Genomic DNA, 16,209 nt, shown 5'->3' with positions numbered 1-16,209 from the left:
TTGGCATGCAGCAGACCGTGTCTAATGAAAAAACTCCCTCTGCTCAGTGGATTTGCGCGTGGCACTGGTAACTATCCTGCGTGAAGTTTCCACCAAGAGTGTTTATTTTAAAAATCTTACAAGGTTTCAAATAAATTCCTATTGTGGTGTGCATAGTGGGGATGTTACTTTCATTCTGGATAACGCAACAGTGAACGTTGGACTTACCCAGCCCGTCTCAAGACCAACACACTCCACAGGATACACAATCTGAACCCCACTTCATCACCAGTGACAGCATAAAATATAAATCCACCGCAGTGCTCACATGTAACGACCACTCCAACATCCACTTACAAATCAACACACCCACCAGTACCAGCCTACCAAGCCGCAGCTGAGGAAAAATCTCATAAGCAGATTGGCTCAGCACCGATAAACCCAACCCCACAGACAACCTCAACATTACATCACCAACTTCAGCGACTGGATCAAGAACTGCTCGGATTCTCTCACACCCATCAAATCAAACAAGCAAAGAAGATCGTACAAGCAGGTCAGCTGGCAAACAGAGGACCTTCGAGGCACCAAACAGCACTGAAAACAGAAATTGAGAGCCAGCCACAAACCCACCAGTAGAACCACCTACAAGGCTATACTCAGATGCTACCATCAGCAACTAAGAGACACCAAGAAACAAGCGCTAGCTGATCGCATCGAAGGAAGATCCAACAGCTGCAGGGAGATCTTCTCATTCAACGAGGGCTTCACCACACCTTCAGCCTCAGTCTACAACATCACCCCCTGACAAGAACTCTGCGACAACCTATCTAACTTCTGCCACAGCGAAATTGCAAACATCTACAGCAACTTTGTACACCAACCTGAACCTAGCGAACTCCTAGACAACCTACCCATCTCCAACCTAAATGGCCACCATACTGATTTGATAACCCTCACCAGAGATGACACAGCAACAATGATGCGGACCATCCACTCAGGTGCCCCACCTGATCCATGCCCCCATCACGTCTACAACTTGAGAACATCACCAACCAGCATTGCCTTCTCCCACATCATCAACACCTCCATCACGTCTGCCATATTCCCAGATGACTCAAAACATACAGAAGTCCACGATCTCCTCAAGAAACCAACAACGGGCCCAAACCAACTGAGTAATTTCCTACCCAAAGTATTGCAGTGTGTGGCTTGTTTGGCCGGATAGAAGTCATTTACTGTGGTAGATACACATTGTTTCCCTGCGGTAATGTTGCAGCCTGTAGTGTGTGTGGCTGGTTTGGCCGGACTGAAGTCATTTACTGTGGTAGATGCATGTTGGTTCCGAGCAGTGATGTTGCAGCCTGTAGTGTATGTGGCTGGTTTGTCCGGACAGAAGTCATTTACTGTGGTAGATGCATGTTGTTTCCCTGCGGTGATGTTGCAGCCTGTAGTGTGTGTGGCTGGTTTGTCTGGACAGAAGTCATTAACTGTGGTAGATGCATGTTGGTTCCCTGCGGTGATGTTGCAGCCGGTAGTGTGTGTGGCTGGTTTGGCCGGACAGAAGTCATTTACTGTGGTAGATGCATATTGTTTCACTGCGGTGATGTTGCAGCCTGTAGTGTGTGTGGCTGGTTTGTCCGGACAGAAGTCATTTACTGTGGTAGATGCATGTTGGTTCCCTGCAGTGATGTTGCAGCCGGTAGTGTGTGTGGCTGGTTTGGCCGGACAGAAGTCATTTACTGTGGTAGATGCATGTTGGTTCCCTGCGGTGATGTTGCAGCCTGTAGTGTGTGTGGCTGGTTTGGCCAGACAGAAGTCTTTTAATGTGGTACCTGTGTGTTGTTTCCGTGCAGTGATGTTGCACTTGCAACCTGTTGGGTGTGTGGCTGGTTTGTCCGGACAGAAGTCACTTACTGTGGTAGATGCACGTTGTTTCCGTGCAGTGATGTTGCACCCTTTAGTGTGTGTGGCTGGTTTGGCCAGAGAGGAGTCATTTACTGTGGTAGATGTGCGTTGTTTTACTGCTGTGATGTTGTAGCCTGCAGTTTGTGTGGCTGGTTTGGCCGAATAGAAGTCACTTATTGTGGTAGATACATGTTCTTTCCTTGCGGTGATGTTGCAGCCTGTTGTGTATGTGGCTGGTTTAGTTGGACAGAAGTCATTTACTGTGGTTGATGCGCATTGTTTCCCTGAGATAATGTTGCAGCCTGTAGTGTGTGTGGCTGGTTTGGCTGGATAGAAGTCATTTTCTGTGGTAGTTGTGCGCTGGTTCCATGCTGTGATGTGGCACCCTTTAGTGTGTGTGACTGGTTTGGCTGACAGAAGTCATTTACAGCGTTAGATGGCATAGCACTGTGCTCCTGCACCGTACTGCGCTCCTGCACGGTTCTGCGGTCCTGCACGGTACTGCGTCCCATGCAAAGTACTGCTCTGCTGCATAGTACTGAGTTCAGTATAGCACTGTGCTTCTGCATAGTGCTGCGCTTCTGCACGGTACCGCACACCTGCACAGTACTGCATCCCTGCACAGTACTGCTCTGCTGCATAGTACTGTGCTTGGTCACATTACTGAGCTCCGCTTAGCACTGTGCTTCTGCATGGTACTGCACCCCTGCACGGTACAGCTCAGCTCTGCTGCATATTACTGTACTCCTTCACGATGCTGTGCTCCTGCGTAGGACTGCGCTCCTGCATGGTACCATGCGCCTGCACAGTACTGCTCTGCTGCATAGTACTGCGCTCCTGCATAGTGCTGTGCTTGATGATAGAACTGAGCTCAGCATAGCTCTGCGCTTCTGCGCAGTACTATGCCCCTCCATGGTACTGCACTCCCACACAGTACTGCTCTGCTGCATGGTACTGCGTTCCCAGCCATTCACACAAGATGGTGTTCGAGGTAGTGCCTAGCCCCTTACCTGCTGTCCCGCAGCACCATAAGCATGGAACAGAAGCCATGGGGGCCGATTCACAAAGGTAATCTGAGACAAAAGTCTCACTTTATGACTTTTGGTATTCAGAGGTAATTTACGAGTCGTATCTTTACATCCGAGTCATATCTTTACATCCGCAGTCGGGCCAGAATCTTCGCATCCGGGCCGTACTCTCGACACTTGGGCTGTACTCTCCGGCTCTAGCCGTACTCTCCGGCTTGGGCCAGATGAAGTGTAATCAATGGGCCAGAATACAATTTTTACAAAAGGAAAGATTAGGAACGTTTGATAAATTGTACAGGAGGTCATGAAAAACTGATTGGGAAGGGAAAAGGGGGTGGCCGGACACTACATCATATCCCAGAAAAGTTTGCTCCAAACTGAAGTTAACAATTAATCTTCAGGTCTTTCATAAGCGTCTTGTCATACATTAGGTAGTTATTTTACCTTAATTCACTACCCTGCTCAAAGCTGCCAGATTACTGAGCACCAGAAGCCCAGAGTCCCCTCCTCAGTTCTTGAAATCTGCAAAGACCACTGTTCACCTACCCCGTTCCTGGCGCGGCCCACACAGCTTTTGTCCTGGTCCCGGCTCAGCCCACACAGCTCCTGTCCTGACCCCGGCTCAGCCCACACAGCACCTGCCCCAACCCCGGCTCAGCCCACACAGCTTGCCCTGACCCTGGCACAGGCCACACAGCTCCTACCCTGACCCCGGCTCAGCCAACAGAGCTCCTGCCTTGACCCTGATGCGGCCCACACAGCTTCTCCTCTGACCCCGGCTCAGCCCACACAGCACCTGCCCCAACCCCGGCTCAGCCCACACAGCACCTGCCCCGACCCCGGCTCAGCCCACACAGCTCCTGCCCTGACCCTGGCACAGGCCACACAGCTCCTGCCCTTACCCCGGCTCAGCCAACACAGCTCCTGCCCTGAACCTGGTGCGGCCCACACAGCTCCTGCTCTGACCCCGGCTCAGCCCACACAGCTCCTGCCCCGACCCTGGCGCAGCCCACTCAGCTCCTGCCCTGGCGCGGCCCACACAGCTCCTATCCTGGTCCAGGATCGGCCCACACAGCTCCAACCCTTGCTCAGCCCACACAGCACCTGCCCCAACCCCAGCTCTGCCCACACAGTTCCTGCCCTGACCCGACCCGGGCTCAGCTCAAGCAGCTCCTGCCCCAACCGCTGCTCGGTCCACGCAGCTTCTGCTCCAACTCGGCCCACGCAGCTTCTGTCCTGGTTTGGCCCACGCAGCTTCTGCCCTGGCTCGGCCCACACAACTCCTGCCCTGACCCTGACTCGGCCCACACAGCTCCTGCACCTACCCTGATGTAGCCCACACAGCTCTTGTCCTGGTCCCTGCTCTGCCCACACAGCTCCTGTCCTGACCCCGGCTCAGCCCACACAGCTCCTGCCCCGACCCTGGCGTTGCCCACACAGCTCTTGTCCTGGCCCCTGCTCCGCTCACACAGCTCCTGCCCTGGCTCGGCCTACACACCTGCTCCGACCCCGGCTCGGCCCACACAACTCCAACTCTGGCATGGCCCACACAGCTCCTGCCTGCACCCCTGCTTGGCCCACACAGCTCCTGCCCTGGCTCGGCCCACACAGCTCCTGCCCCAACACTGGCTCGGCCCACACAGCTGCTGCCCTGGCTCGGCCCACACAGCTCCTGCTTCAGCACAAGAATAAACCCCCGTGTGGGTTGTGCGCTATACAAATGCACCTATCATAAACCATGCGCCTCTCTCTCACTGCTTCCCAAATCACACTGTGCACTTGTGCGCAGCACGAGGCGCTCGTCTGGCACATGTAAATATTTCCCTCATAGGATCAAAACAAAGACAACACACTTTCACCACACACCCTACATGCTGGAGAATACAAACCATGTGAACAAGTGCGGCAGCGCCGCGCATAGGGGTAGGAAGCGATATATAATTGCTGCAATACATAGAAGTCCACTGCCACTAGCTTCCATGCTTATCTGACTCACATTATGAGCTGGATGACTCTTAACTACCTTAAGATTAATACGGACAAAACGGAGGTGATGGAGTTTGGCAAAGGCCCGTCCCTGTGAAACTAAACCTGATGGCCGATAGAGGCCGGCGAATGTCCTGTTCCATCAGCCAAAGTCAAGAATCTGTGGGTCATCTTTGGTGACCAGCTTAGTTTTGCGGCACAGATCATAGAGAATGCTACTGCTCGTTTATTGTTAAACATTCCTAAAGGCCATTCTATCTCTGCTGCCATCAGGCCCCTGCATTGGCTCCCGATACAGCAACGGATGGAATTCAAAGCCCTGTGCCTGGTCCACAAGACATTATATGGCGGAGGGACAGCTGACTAATGTAAATCTTTCTCTTGGTATACTCCCATGAGAAACCTTAGATCGACAAACACGGGTCTCATCTGTATCTCTAAAATTCGTAGAGTCATATGGGGAGGCAGGAGTCAATCACACTGTGCAGCCAAGCTATGGAACTAACTGCCGATCACCATGAGACTTCTACCAAACAGGCAACTGTTTAGGAAACTGCTAAAAACCTGGCTGTTCCCCGCGATCTAAAAGGTCTGGTACAGCTGTCTGCAGACCCTCTACTCTCACCTTCCAGCGCCAAGACGCCTCGGCATTCGAGCGCTTTATAAACTTTATCCTATCCTATCCTAAGTAGTCCTTTAGGTAAAAGGGTTAGGTGGCGTAGAGCTCGGCCGATACTGAAAGTCGGTTTGTAAAAACATAAATGCATTAACAGATTGTTTTCCTTCTTCAGGCCTTTACATATACGTCATCGCCCAATGTTTCCTACTTCATTACGATGCCGAATCAGCCTGCGGCTAACGGCGTGATCCACGTCATAGACAAGGCCAGGACCGCCTTCACTCCCAGCACCGACAGCAGCAACGCACAGGTACTGTACACATCTCTTTGTTTACAGCGTAAACACACAAGGCAGAGGGCAGCCCAGGGCAACACCTAGATAATGTATAAACATTTCTGTACATGCAGTGTAAACATAGTGTAAACATAGCATGGACAGGACAACTCACACGAACCCCACATAATGTATAAATATTTCTGTACATGCAGTGTAAACATAGCGTAAACATAGCATAGAGAGGGCAGCCCACACTAACACCCACATAATGTACACATCTTTCTACATATGAAGAGTGAGCATGGACAGAGCAGCCCAACAGCAATACCCACATAATATATAAATCTCTCTGTACATGCAACGTAAACATAGCATAGAGAGGGCAGCTCTGCAGCAATAAACAGTGTAAACATGGCATAGAGGGGGCAGTCCAGCAATAATCATAGTGTAAATATAGCATAGAGGGGGCAGCCCAACAGAAATAAACACAGCGTTAACATAACATAGAAGGTGCAGACCAACAGCAATAAAAAAGCATAAACATAGCATAGAGAGTGTAGTCCATCCGGAAAACCCAGATTAAGTAGAAATCTTTCTCTACATGCAGTGTAAACATATCAAAGAGAGGGCAGCCCACACTAACAACCACTTAATGTAGACATCTTTCTTTAAATGGAGAGTAGGTATAGCATGGACAGGGCAGCCACAGCAATACCCACATAATGTATAAAGCTTTTTATATACATGCAGTGTAAACATAGCAAAGGGAGGGCAGCCCACACTAATACCCACATAATATAGAAATCTCTCTATACATGCAACGTAAACATAGCATTGAGAGGGCAGCTCTACAGCAATTAACATAGTGTTAACATAGCATTAACGGGGCAATCCAAAAGCAATAAACATAGTGTAAACATAGCATAGAGGGGGCAGCCAAACAACAGTAAACATACTGTAAACATAACATAGAGGGAGCAGCCCAAAAGCAATAAACATAGTGTAAACATAGCATAGAAGGGGCAGCGCAACAGCAATAAACATAGCATTAGCATAGCATAGAGGGGGCAGCCCAACAGCAATAAACATAGTGTAAACATAGCATCGAGAGGTCAATGCCCAGATAAAGAATACATTTTCGTTACATACAGTGTAAACATATCATAAGCATAGCAGACAGAGGGTTGCCCAACAACAGTAGTCAGATAATGTATACATCTTTCTTTACACTCAGCATAAATATAGTGTAAACATAGCATAGATAGGGTAGCCCAACAGCAATAGTCAGATAATGTATACATCTTTCTTTACACTCAGCATAAATATAGTGTAAACATAGCATAGATAGAGTAGCCCTGCAGCAATAGTCAGATAATGTATACATCTTTCTTTACACTCAGCATAAATATAGTGTAAACATAGCATAGAGAGGGCAGCCCACCAGCAATGCCCAGATAATGTATCTTTCTTTATATACAGCACAAACATAGCAAAGTCAGGGCAGTCTGGCAGTACCCTCTACTTTATACACCTTCATTTATACAGCATACATTTACCATGAACATAGCATAGGCGGCCATTTGCACCTTTAACTATCAGAGAATGTCCATAAGTAGATGGGTGCTGTATTATGCCCAGCTAGCGCTTTACAATATGTATGTGGGTGCTTCGCCAGCATGCTATAGGTGTGGGGGTGAAAGGAGCGAATGGTCGCATATGGGATTTACCTGTCCCCCATTGCATAGTTTCTGGAAGGAGATATTCACGATTATTAGCCATAAATGACATTTGAATCTAGTCCCAGGTGGTTATGCAGCTCTACTTGGTATACTGCCACACTATCATCAGATCTCTCTTGGCAAAGGCAAGTTTTCTTTATGGCCGCCCTGGTTGCAAGATCCTTCCTTTTAGCTGATTGGTAATCTAGGGAAATGACTACTCTTTGCCAATGGTCCGCAGAAATGCTGAGGGTGGAAACGTATGAGAGTTTGAATGCAGCAAGAACTAGGTCTTTAGCCAGAGTCTCAAACATTTGGAAATGCAGAGATGAATGATGCTGAACTGGCCTGTTTCCGTCTTCTCAGCTTCTTTCCTCTTCTCCTCTTTCGTTGTGCCTGCTTCTTTCTGTACCGAAAAAACGGACTCGTATTCGAATCAGGATTGTAATCCTAAAGCGTAAAGAGTCCGACAGCAGTGCCGGGCATTCTATATACCTGTCTTTATTACAAGGCAGACTGGCAGCAGTGCCAGGTACTCCATATACCTGTCTTTATATAAAGCATAAACATAGCAAACGCAAGGCAGACTGCCAACAGTGCCAGGCACTCCATATACCTGTCTTTATATAAAGCGTAAACATAGCAAACACAAGGCAGTCTGACAGCAGTGCCTGGTACTGTATATACCTGTCTTTATATTAAGCGTAAACATAGCAAACGCAAGGCAGACTGGCAGCAGTGCCTGGAACTGTATATACCTGTCTTTATATAAAGCGTAAACATAGCAAACGCAAGGCAGACTGGCAGCAGTGCCTGGTACTCCATATACCTGTCTTTATATAAGGCTTAAACTTAGAAAACGCAAGGCAGTCTGACAGCAGTGCTGGGTACTCCATATACCTGTCTTTATATAAAGCGTAAACATAGCAAACGCAAGGCAGACTGACAGCAGTGCCTGGTACTGTATATACCTGTCTTTATATTAAGCGTAAACATAGCAAACGCAAGGCAGACTGGCAGCAGTGCCTGGTACTGTATATACCTGTCTTTATATTAAGCGTAAACATAGCAAACGTAAGGCAGTCTGACAGCACTGCCTGGTACTGTATATACCTGTCTTTTATATTAAGCGTAAACATAGCAAACGCAAGGCAGACTGGCAGCAGGGCCTGGTACTGTATATACCTGTCTTTATATTAAGCGTAAACATAGCAAACGCAAGGCAGTCTGACAGCAGTGCCTGGTACTGTATATACCTGTCTTTATATTAAGCGTAAACATAGCAAACGCAAGGCAGACTGGCAGCAGTGCCTGGTACTGTATATACCTGTCTTTATATTAAGCGTAAACATAGCAAAAACAAGGCAGACTGGCAGCAGTGCCTGGTACTGTATATACCTGTCTTTAAATTAAGCGTAAACATAGCAAACGCAAGGCAGACTGGCAGCAATGCCTGGTACTGTATATACCTGTCTTTATATTAAGCGTAAACATAGCAAACGCAAGGCAGACTGGCAGCAGTGCCTGGTACTGTATATACCTGTCTTTATATGAAGCGTAAACATAGCAAACGCAAGGCAGACTGACAGCAGTGCCAGGTGTGTTATGCATCTGTCTTCATACTGTGCAGATGGCAGAGCCAGAGCAGACTTCATTCTCAGCGCCGGCAGCCACTTCCAGGCGCTTTATATTCATCCCTATGGGTATAGTGTGAGCAGAGTGCCCAGATAAAGCAGCCTTCGCCACCAACAGAAACACCCTGCTCTTTTATAACACCTCTGTTGGAAATGGCCCTTTTTGTAGGGTTACCACAAACCTTTGCCTTCCTCTTCCTCCTCGTTTTTGTTGGCTTTAGGACCCTGAGCACTTTACCACTGCTGACTAGTGCTTGGGTGCTAGTGCTCTCTCCTCTAGACATGGTATAATTGGTTTTCACCTGTTTGGCATATTTGATTATAAAGTCTCTTGTAAAGTGGTATACAATAGATCCAGGCCCTGTAGTTCAAATGCTACTAGTGGGCCTGCAGATCTGAGTGTGCCAGCCACAAAAGTAGCCTTTCAAACCTGTCTCAGGCCTGTCACTGTAGGGCCTGGGTGCAGTTTACTGCCACTTTAACTTGGCATTCAAAACTATTTGCCAAGCCTTAAACTCCCCTTTGAATACACATAAGTCCCTCCTAAGATAAGCCCTAAGTGACCTCAAGGGCAGGGTGCCATTTACTAAAAGGCAGGACATGTACTTTCAAGATTTGCACGTCCTGGCAGTGACAAACAAATAAATAAATTTCTCTGTGAGGCCTATTTCTTTCGTAGGCTAACATCGAGGGTTCCTTAAAACACCTTTTAAGCTGTAATTCCTGATAAGAAAGGGTATAGAGTCAGAATATCGAGTTGGAAATGTCGACTTGCACTAATATCGACTTTGAAATATCGAGGAACAGAAATATCGACAGCAAGAATATCATGGTACAGAATATAGAGTTTAAAGTAAGAAATATAATTTTTTTAAATATCGAACTCATTAATATCATTTGCAAAAATATTGTTAGAACTAGCCGGAGGCAAGATGGCGGCCGCATCAGTGGTCGAGTGAGCTGGCTGGTAGACTCCTTCCCTGCTAACCTCTTCTTCCTCGGCCTTTGACCAAGATTATGTAGTGCGGATGCAAAGCTTTCATTCTTCAGTACCTGTAAATGATTTGGCGCTCGGGGTTTTGGCTGTGGGGGCTGCCGTTGCTTTCAAGGTTGGCTTCAATCAGCTCTTCTATACTGACAGCCCCTCTTGCCTTGCTTACCTGCTCAATTGTTCCGATGCCGCCGAAGGCGTCCACCAGGGGAAACAAGTCCTGCAGCCCTCTGACCGGCTCAGGCAGTCCAGTAAAATCTACCCCGGATGGGCATGGAGGGAGTGTTGAAGCCAAGGACGACGGCCTGCTGTGGGTATATAAGCTGAAATATCGGGGGAACCGAATCAACACAAGAAAAGCAGTTTCTCCGCTCGAGGGCGGCAGACGGTTCCTGCCTTATTTAAAATACAAAGGGGGAAGAACAGCCAGCCTCGGGACCCAGCAACCGGCACAACAGCACCTACGCCTATGAAAAGCGAAGTGCCTTTCCCTATCCTGATGGCCGCTTCTACACCTCTGGCTGATGCAAACCAAGGTAGGGAAGCATCCATTCCCGAGTCCACGGTGGAGGTGACGAGTGGGGAGGCATCTGGTCTAGGAGGTAATGACGATCTTGAGGGTGAAGGCAGCTCTCCTGGGAGCAGCAGGGGGGCCGGTAATTCAGCAGCTTTGCTCTATAATGGTGCCCCCCCCCCCGCGGGATTCCCCAGTTCCAGTAATTGATCAGCATCCCCAGTGTATTGTGGGAAATGGAGGGTCTACGGGCCTTGGGCTGGCAACAACGCTAGCGGATTGTAATAATATCAATAAAGTGGCTGACCGGGTGGAAGCAAATCTACAGACACCTCATGCTGGGGCTGCCACCTCAGGAACAACGAGAGAGGAGATGTAGCGGATACGTTTTTCTCAATGTCGGATCATTTGAACTCCTCTGGGGATGAACATTGTGGCAAAGACTGGGCTGGAGATGAGAGCGATACCAGTAGCCTGCATGGCGCAGATGCAGATGAAAAGTCTCTATGTAATCTTGGGACGGGTCACAAGTCAAAAGCTCAAGATGCTCTTTCTGAGCACCTGCTGGGTGGCTCAATGATATGTAACTACTCTTTTTCCCCAAATTTGGATGGACTGCCAGCTCCGGATACAGCCGGACCTTCAGGAGTGGCTAGTGTAAATACAAGTGGACCTGTAGAGATTACTCTCACTACAAAATACCAGATTATTATGGCTCATCGTGAGGAGACCAGAGCAGAGAGCTCTCGTACGCAAGGTGCATGCTGCAAACTCCAAAATGCTATACGGAGGGTAGCAAAGGCTTGCTCGGATTTTGCAGTAAGAGTCGGAGAAGCAGAAGCTAGAATTTCTCTGTTGGAAGATGAGCTGGCCACACAGAAAATCCTGACCTGAATCTTCAAAATCCCAGAAAGGTGACACACTGTGGAAATTGACCGACCTTGAAAATTGGTCTAGAAGGAATAACTTGCGAATTTTGGGTATCCCCGAGGGCAAGGAGGGTACGGATGTTCGGCAGTTTGTCATTGAGCTTTTTGAGGAAGCATTTCCAGAATTTAAGCACTGGGACTGGAAAACGGAATTGCAGAGGGCGCATCGATTTCCTTTCAATCAATGCAGAAAAGGGGGGCAAGGTCACAATCAGCCACGGGCAATTCTTATTTGCCTTAATAATTTCCAGGCTCAAGAGGCCCTATACGATTTTGCCAGACTTGACCGGAAAAGGGCGGGCAAGGGTTGTGATTTGTTTGTGCGGCCCGACTTTTGTCAGGCGACCGTCGAGAAAAGGTGGTTACTGCATCAATTAATCCCTCTGCTTCAGGCTAAAGGTGCTCAAGTTTTTTTGCTTAATCCGGCTAAATTGAAGGTGGTTTCTCAGGGGCAAACGCACTTCTTTCTGTCTGAAGTTCAGGCAAAAGAATGTATACTGTCATTGTAGGTGACGGAATGGTCTTGAATGGTATGGCTTCAGTATCCTGGCTTCTCCAGGGTAGGAGGGGTAGGACTGTACACCTATGGCTATCTGATTCGTGAGGTGGTATTTACCTCTTTTTGTGCTCTTTTCTGCTCTTCTTTGGTCTTAGTTTGTTTGTCCTGCTTGTATCGGTTATGTGTGCTGTAGTTTTGTGTGCTGATCGTACGCAGGACACTTAGTGGAAGGGGGTAGCTTTGTGGAAGGGATGGAGGCCCAGCTCTTCATCACTAGGGACCAATGGTCCTTATGCCTATTAAGGTGGGGCGTAGGGGGTGGGGGGAGAGCGGGGTTCCAGGTTGGAGGGGTGGGGGCTGGGGGGGTAGGGCACAGGGGGTGAGGGTGACGGAATGGTGGACATCATTTTTTTTTAATGTATTTTGTCATGGCAATTACTTGTATGCTAAAATGAATGCATTTAAAAATATGTATTGGGACCTATTGTATTATCCCGTGAATCTCGCAAACAGATGCTTAACTCATAAGGATGATGGATAGAGAGGGTAAAATCAGAATCTGCTCCTTAAACATCTGTGGTCTCAATGACCGGAAAAAAAAGGGCTTGCTGGCTAAGTTTATAAGATTTATGCGGATAGATGTGCTGTGTCTGCAAGAACCTCATGTATTCTGGTATAATCGTGGCTGGCTGAAGGATGTGGGCCTCGATCTATTGGCTAGTACTCGTCAAGGCACTACAACTCGGGGGTGGCCATTTTATCAAAACGTGGGTTGGTAAAACCTCATCATATTAAGGAGGACAAATCAGGAAGGTGGGTGATTTTGGTTGCTGGAATTAAAAATACCTCCATTTTAATTTGCTCTCTGTATGGATCGAATTTAGACGATCCAGCTGTGTTGGATTTTTTAAGTATAGAATTGGCTTTATGGCCATCTCCTCTAGTCTTGTGTGGTGATTTTAATATCCACCTTGACAGCAGTTTTAATCTTTTCAGTAATCTTTCATATCAGGGTAGAAAGGGCAGGACCTTTAAGGCATTACAAGGTCTTGTTAAGAAACATGGACTGACTGATGTTTGGCACAGGTTTAGGCAGGGAGATCCAGGGTGCACTTTTTTTTCGACTCCTCACAATAAATTTGTTTGTCTGGACTATGTTTTTTATCTCAAGTCAAATTGCTGAGAAGGTCACCATTGAGTCATAGCCCAGGATAATCTCTGATCATGATCCGTCTCGATCTCAGACCTCATGGACGTTTAGGGAAGCTATTATCAGATCAGGCATATTGTGTGCATATGGCCAAATGGATCCTGAAATTTTTTAAAATATAAATAGAGGTACTGCGCCTGGAATTATTGTGTGGGATGCTTTCAAATCTGCTGTTAGGGGAGAGACCCTTAGTTTTCCTATATATCGGCAGAGGATGGCACAGGAAAAGGTCAAAGGGTGGGTGGAACAGCTCAGGAAGGCTGAGGCAGAGCTCATGAGGGGAATTAGGGAGGTACAAAATATTGACCAGTGTCTCCAGCATATTGCGGTAATAAAAGCTAGATTACATCAGCACTTCGGGGAAGAACTTGCTAGTAAATATGTACAGCACCAGGTGGATATATACGAATTTGGGGAAAACACGGGGAGACTGCTGGCCAAACGTATACAACAGAGGGGAGTCTTGAATAGGATTGGCAGGATTAAAGATCACTTGGACCAGATTCAGGACACTCCGGTGGAGGTCCTGAAGGTTTTTCAGAATTTTTATCAACAATTATATACAGAGGAAGGGGGAGCGGCAGCAGTATCTGTAGAAGAATATTTTAGGGATCATGAAACAGTGAAGGTCACTCAGGAACAGAATGAGATTCTTGCCACCCTGATTACCTGGGAAGAGGTCGAGCAAGCAATAACATCTTTACCCGCTGGCAAGGCTGCGGGGCCTGATGCCCTACCTTTAGAATTCTATCGGACATTTCGGCAAATACTCCGAACCGAGCTTGAGTCTTTATTTCAGTTAGCTCAACAGGGCCATACACCCGATTCTTGGAGGAAGACCACTATAGTAGTCTTCAAAAAAAAAGACAAACCTGCACTTAGTCCATCATCTTATAGGCCTATTTCGCTCATAAGTGCTGACAGTAAGATTTACTCGAAAATCATTGCTTCAAGGTTGGGTAAGGTTATTACTCCACTGGTTTCTATTTGCCAACACGGGTTCATCCCCGGGCAGGATACCACGGATCATGTAAGGCGAGCTATTGCCCTTTTTGATTGGGCCCAGGCCATGAAGTCACCTCTCGGGATGATCCTGTTGGACGCAGAGAAAGCGTTCGACAGGGTCTCCTGGAGGTTTCTGTGGTCGGTTCTACAATGGAAGGGGATATCCATGGATTTTGTTCAAGCTATACAGGAACTTTATGTACTACCGGGAGCTCGAATTTGAATTTCTGGCCAAGAATCCAATTCATTTAGTATAAGTAGAGGTACCAGGCAGGGCTGTCCTTGTTCCCCGCTGTTGTTCTCATTATATATTGATCTTTTTCTTAATAAATTGGATGCTAATTCGAATATTAAAGGTGTAAAGGTTAATAATAGTGAGTATAAATCATTGGCTTATGCTGATGATGTCGCGATATTTACGACCGATATTAGGACTGCCCTCCCGGCAGCGAAGGATCTAGCTGAACAATTTGGTGCTGTTTCGGGTTATAAATTAAACATCGACAAAACTAAGATTTTGCATACGCATATAGGGCTCCCGGCAGATATATTAACTGTTCCTGTAGCTACCTATCTGGGGGTGAAGATATCAGCATCAGTGGAGTGTATACCAGAGCTAAACAACTTGCCCGTGATCAGCGAGGTTAACAAGACACTGGAGAGACTGGATCATTTAGACCTTTCTATGCACAGTCGAAATAACGTTATCAAGATGACGATCCTCCCGAAGTCCTTGTACTTGTTCCGGGCAATACCTCTGGAAATTCCATCATCTTGTATTGCCAAAGCAGAAAGAGCATGTTTTAGATTCTTATGGGGATAGCGCAGATCTAGAAGGGCCAGCAAGTGGAGGAGGCTACCAAGATTGAGGGGTGGCTGGGGTGTACCCAGTCTTCTTCTGTATCATTGGGTCGCTCTCCTACGATATGTGGGGATACTGCTGGTAGGGGCAAAGGCAAAAGTTCCGGTTGCAGTTGTCCCAACCATATATGAAATAGCCTTGGGGGATGATGCCAGGCAATGTTTCGTTAAAATTTTAGAGCCGAGCTACTATAAAAAGACAAAAGTAAAAATAATTCAGTCGGCCTACTCAAGCTGGAGAAAGATACGACGTAGGTTTAAGATTTCCAACATTAATGTATATACTCCTTTTTCGTCTTATGCCCTGTTACCATCAATATTTCAAGACCATACGATTTTCAGCTGGGAGAATTTAGGAATTAATACCCTTGGGGATGTCTGATAGGAAGGCCAAATCGTTTCTTTTACCGATTTGCAAACGAAGTTTGGTCTTTATAAGAATGATTTTTTTAAAGTTTTTGCAGATTAGGAGTTTTTTGGGTAAAATCATGCAACGTCCGGATGTAAATATGGGCAAAATCGCTCTGGTAGATATAATAGGGAATAGATCTTGGATAGGGGTAATACACCAAAAACTATTGGAAGGCCTCCCTGATGATTTGAGTGTTAAGAATATTAGGTGGGAAAGGCAGTTTAGAATAGAATCTGTGGATCTAGAGGGGTCTCTGGGGTTAGCTAATAAAATTCTAACAACAGGGAGCTTGAGGACCCAACATTTTGGGGCCGATTCCAATCCTGGAAAAAGGCAGTACAAATCGTTGTATGGAGCGTTTTTCCAGTACAACTCGTACCCAGTAAACTTTTCTTACAACCTAGGAAGTACGATTCGTACAGAAAGCCTCTTTCCATACAAATCGTACAAAAGACCATACAGCTAAAATAAACCAACGATTCTGATCCGGAACAGCTTGCATGCGACGTCTGTATGTATTTAAGCAGCGGTTTCCAGCCCAGTAAGTACGATTCGTCCCTACGGCACTCCATACGGCTCTTTTCTTAAGGGAGCCTAAACAGCTGTAAAAGCAGAGTCCCCAGGGGTATGAGTCATACA

General features: G+C 47.1%; 1 protein-coding gene across 1 annotated transcript in view; it reads left to right on the top strand.

The window, feature by feature from the left end:
- The window catches only part of STAB1 (stabilin 1), a 1,212,756-nt gene that overhangs the window by 399,901 nt on the left and 796,646 nt on the right, over nt 1-16,209 (top strand). Inside the window, exon 14 of the mRNA XM_085624210.1 lies at nt 5,693-5,830. Coding sequence (XP_085480336.1) covers nt 5,693-5,830 — 138 coding nt within the window. The remainder of the gene's footprint in view (nt 1-5,692; nt 5,831-16,209) is intronic.

Source organism: Triturus cristatus, chromosome 9 (genome assembly GCF_964204655.1).
Source record: "Triturus cristatus chromosome 9, aTriCri1.1, whole genome shotgun sequence".
NCBI lineage: Eukaryota > Metazoa > Chordata > Amphibia > Caudata > Salamandridae > Triturus > Triturus cristatus.
This window is presented reverse-complemented; position numbering and strand designations above follow the sequence as displayed.